General features: G+C 38.7%; 1 protein-coding gene across 1 annotated transcript in view; it reads right to left on the bottom strand.

Moving 5' to 3' along the window:
- Positions 1-4,200, bottom strand: part of LOC122349559 (cysteine--tRNA ligase, cytoplasmic-like) — a 16,342-nt gene that overhangs the window by 5,719 nt on the left and 6,423 nt on the right. Inside the window, exons 5-13 of the mRNA XM_043245655.1 lie at positions 4,069-4,165; positions 3,798-3,896; positions 2,556-2,705; positions 2,234-2,374; positions 1,889-1,977; positions 1,653-1,774; positions 1,257-1,369; positions 828-956; positions 276-405 (exon numbers count right to left, since the gene is read on the bottom strand). Coding sequence (XP_043101590.1) covers positions 276-405; positions 828-956; positions 1,257-1,369; positions 1,653-1,774; positions 1,889-1,977; positions 2,234-2,374; positions 2,556-2,705; positions 3,798-3,896; positions 4,069-4,165 — 1,070 coding nt within the window. The remainder of the gene's footprint in view (positions 1-275; positions 406-827; positions 957-1,256; positions 1,370-1,652; positions 1,775-1,888; positions 1,978-2,233; positions 2,375-2,555; positions 2,706-3,797; positions 3,897-4,068; positions 4,166-4,200) is intronic.

Raw genomic sequence — 4,200 nt, forward strand, 5'->3', positions numbered from 1 at the left:
CCTTTAATTTAAAAGGAAAAAATGTGTGATATTTCTCAAGAAATATAAAGACTTTGACACACAATCACGAGGGTCCTAAGGGTTTCTTTTTTTTAACCCTTCAAAGAATAATAATAATAAAGATAATAATCGTAATATAATTTTGATATTAAAAACAGTTTATTCAAAGTCAAATAATTTAATGAAAAAAACAGCATGAAGCCTTTGACCCACACGCAGATGTCTAAATATGGAACAGCGATACCTATATAGTAGTATAATTATAGTATAATTACCCGTATGTTTGGACAGGGCATCTTTGATAGTAATAAAGTTCTTTAGAGATTTGGACATCTTGCATCCGGCGATGGTCAAGTGACCCGTGTGTAAGAAATATCGTACCCAGTAATCATTCTCAAAGTATGCCTGTTAAAAAAAAAANGAAACATTGACATTGACATACAGCAATCCAGGGACAGGACAAAGTTCTTTATCATCAGTTTTCAGATTTAATAATAACTAGAAACTGTTTACATGGCAAAGTTCAAAACATCAAAATGTATCCCTTAAAGTTGATGACAGCAAAATATTTAATGACTACATCATGTCACCTCTATATGCTCTTCCAAAATTAGAACTAAATGCTCTGTTATAGTGTATAATAACATGCATATCAAGCAGAAATGTGTGTATTAATTACAAGTTTGACAAAGACATAATTGATATAACTAGTCGGAAACTTGCAATCATGGTAATTTCAACATGACATGAATGCTGCATTAACCGGGACAGGATTCTAATAATAGCTTTTCAACATTTTTCATATAAGCACTTTGTAATTTTCTCACCTCAGATTGCGCCAATTCATTGTCATGATGAGGAAAGCGCAAGTCAAAACCTCCTCCGTGGATATCCATAGACTCTCCCAAAATGGATCCAGCCATGGCGGAGCACTCAATATGCCAACCAGGTCTCCCCTTTAACATCCCCAGTAGAATTTTAGATATTGAACTCACAAACATTACCCAGTGCGTTCAAAACTTTGTTGCGTTTATTACTAAGCAGCCAACTATTGAGGCATTTTAAGGCATGTTCATCTATGCGTGTCTTCGTGATTTGCACTTCCTCACCTTTCCCCAAGGGGAGTCCCAAGANTAACTCACAAACATTACCCAGTGCGTTCAAAACTTTGTTGCGTTTATTACTAAGCAGCCAACTATTGAGGCATTTTAAGGCACGTTCATCTATGCGTGTCTTCGTGATTTGCACTTCCTCACCTTTCCCCAAGGGGAGTCCCAAGATGGTTCTCCAGGCTTGGAGGCCTTCCACAGTGCAAAGTCATTCTGTGATCTCTTTTCACTGAGTCTGTCTGCGGAGATACTCAAGTCTCCTGCAGAAGTTGCAAAAGAAATTCACTCATTAGAAAAAAAAANAACAGATAATTCTGGATTCTTGCTCCACAGATTATTATTGAGCAGTATGCATTCTCTAGTAACTCTGCCCTATTGGTGTGCATCGATACAACCGTATTACAGCAATAGTGCACTGCCGTCACACATTTAATTGCCATGGAAATTATAGACAGTCGAACCGGATACATTTATTGTACTTTTTAAAGGCCCGCTTAAACGTGTAAATCACTTTAAAGGACGTATCGCAATTTTTGGCTGTACCTTCTCCTTCCTGAAGAGCCTTCTGATCACCAACAGCTTCTGGTACCAGTTTGGCATAAGAGTGAGCAGGGCAGGAATCAAACTTTGCTGTGTCAAAATAAACCGATCCATTTGACTCGTATTGTGAGAAAAGAACAGAAATTGATTCTTAGACATTTTCTCTCAAAGTAGCGTTTCTGTTTACGTCATGAAATATCAAAATAATCAATCTAGAAAGACGTCAGCTCTAAGCCTACCCATAACCGTTGTCCACAATTCTTTTGACAAATGCCACAATCTCTGGCACGTATTCGCTGACCCGGGTGAGAACATCAGGAGCGAGGACCTGTCAATCAAAGACGCCGCAGACTTTCATCACTGCTCAGACTAAACATGTTTTAACATCGGTGAGAACATGCGTCACAATATATAATACACAGTGTTAGGGAGTAACTAGTTAGGGAGTTACGTGATTTAATTACAAAATAAATAACTGTAATCCATAAAAAACAAAAAGAGTAATAACATGACTACAAAGTGGGTTATATCTAAGCTTATTTCTATGTAACTATCGAATTACTCATCAGTATTAGTTGACTCACATTCAGGGCTTCCATATCTTTGTGGTACTCTCCCTCCCAGTACTTTGGCAGCAAAGAGAAGATTGAGTTTTCTGTCACTTGGCTCCCAAATTGGGTGTCTAACCAATCTGACAAGAGATCCTTAGCCTCCTCCAATAAGAGCTAAAAATGAAAAGCAGTTAGTTTCAGAACCGTGCCATGAATTCAAATGATCTCATGAAACACGATGTTAATTGATGTGTCACTGAACATCAGTCAAACAATTTAGAACAGAATGCCTCGTACGGCCCTGATCTAACTAGGTCACATTAAGTGTTTTTAAAAAGCTGCTCAAATAATTCACCTGTGCCCGATTCTGGAGAGTATCGCCCGCAGAGCTGCTCTGCACTGCCTCCTGCAGGGGACCCAAGGCAGCATCCACTGCTGCATCCAGCCTCTCCAGCATCTGTTTCTTATCTGGGTCAGTAGTCTCAGCAAGCTTGGCTTTAAATGGCTAAACACAATAAAACCAAATTACATTAAAGCACAGTGATGGGGAAAGAGATGAAAGCAATGAAAGCTTTTTTGTGAAGGCCAGTAACTGTCTTGCTTCCATTTGGTTTTCAGAACTGCTTAATTCTTTTTAGCAAAATGATTAATGTCACTACTTCAGGATGCTGTATAAATCTTTATTATCCTGCTAATGTGAAACAACTATGGCACACATAAGTTGAGTGAAAACTGAAGACAGACCTGAACTATTAGAAGAAGGGTTTATTTTTAATATCATCAATTAGAGCAAATAATTCAAATAAACAAAACTTAAATTAATTCTATCAGGCTTTAGCTTGAAATATAAACCACTTTTACATGGACAAATTTTTTGTCCATGTAGAGCTTTGTTGGAATTAAATCCAGGTTTTGAGGAATAGAAATACAATGCGTTCAGTTTGATGGTACTGGTGATTAACAACATCTTGATTGTTCGAATCAAACGAATAACAAAATCACCTTCTGAAAAACACCATAAAAAGGTTTGAAATTTGGTGAAAATAACTCAAGACTAAAGAAGAACAGTCTTGTTTTCATGACTAAGATCTATAGCAGGGCTGTTCAAACTCGGTCCTTGAGGGCCGGTGTCCTGCAGAGTTTATCTCCAACCCTAATTAAACACACATGAAGAAGCTAAACACGCTCTTACTAGGCATGTTGGAAACTTCCATGCAGGTGTGTTGAGGCAAGCTCTGAAGGACACCGGCCCTCCGGGACCGAGTTTGGACAGCCCTGGTCTACAGTGACGCTATCTGAATAAAAAGCCTCTCACAGACATTGGCTAATTCTACAATTGTTTCATGCGAGTCATGGGGGGAGTGATTGAAACTTGTTTTGCTATGCTAAGAGATGCAAAAGAAAAGGGCACTGCAGAACTGCATAAAACTGATCATTTTGGTTACATGGTGACCTTAAATTGGTACTCTCAGCATCCGAAACATACAAATGCTATTAAAAAAGCTAACTTATGCAGGCTTCAAACGCCACACGTCTGCTTTAATGACAACAGGATTCATTTGGACCGAAATGTCCGCTGCATGAGTGACACCCTCACCGTTCGGGCCGTTAACACATCCTGCAGTATCTGAGAGGGACTGGGCTTCTTCTCTCTGTACTGCTCCAGCAGGTAGTTCTGTCGGGCCCTTTTGATGATCTGAAATGAAGAGGTCACACTAATGATTGGATATTGTGAACCCTGTACCACATGTGGCCTTCAGAATTAAAGCAGCATTTTCCTACGGCCAAAAGCATGAGGTATTAGGTTATACAGAATCGAAACGCTTAAGGTCAACTGCATTCAGACTTTGTGTAAACACTGCTCTTACTTTGTCATCAATATCTGTGATGTTCATACAGTAGAAGACATCGTATTTGAAATAATCCTTCAGTATTCTCCGCAGTATGTCAAAAGAAATGTAGGACCTAAAAGAACAAAGACATTGAATCCCCATGAAATA

The sequence above is a fragment of the Puntigrus tetrazona genome, chromosome 7 (assembly GCF_018831695.1).
Source record: "Puntigrus tetrazona isolate hp1 chromosome 7, ASM1883169v1, whole genome shotgun sequence".
In the NCBI taxonomy this organism is placed as follows: Eukaryota; Metazoa; Chordata; class Actinopteri; order Cypriniformes; family Cyprinidae; genus Puntigrus; species Puntigrus tetrazona.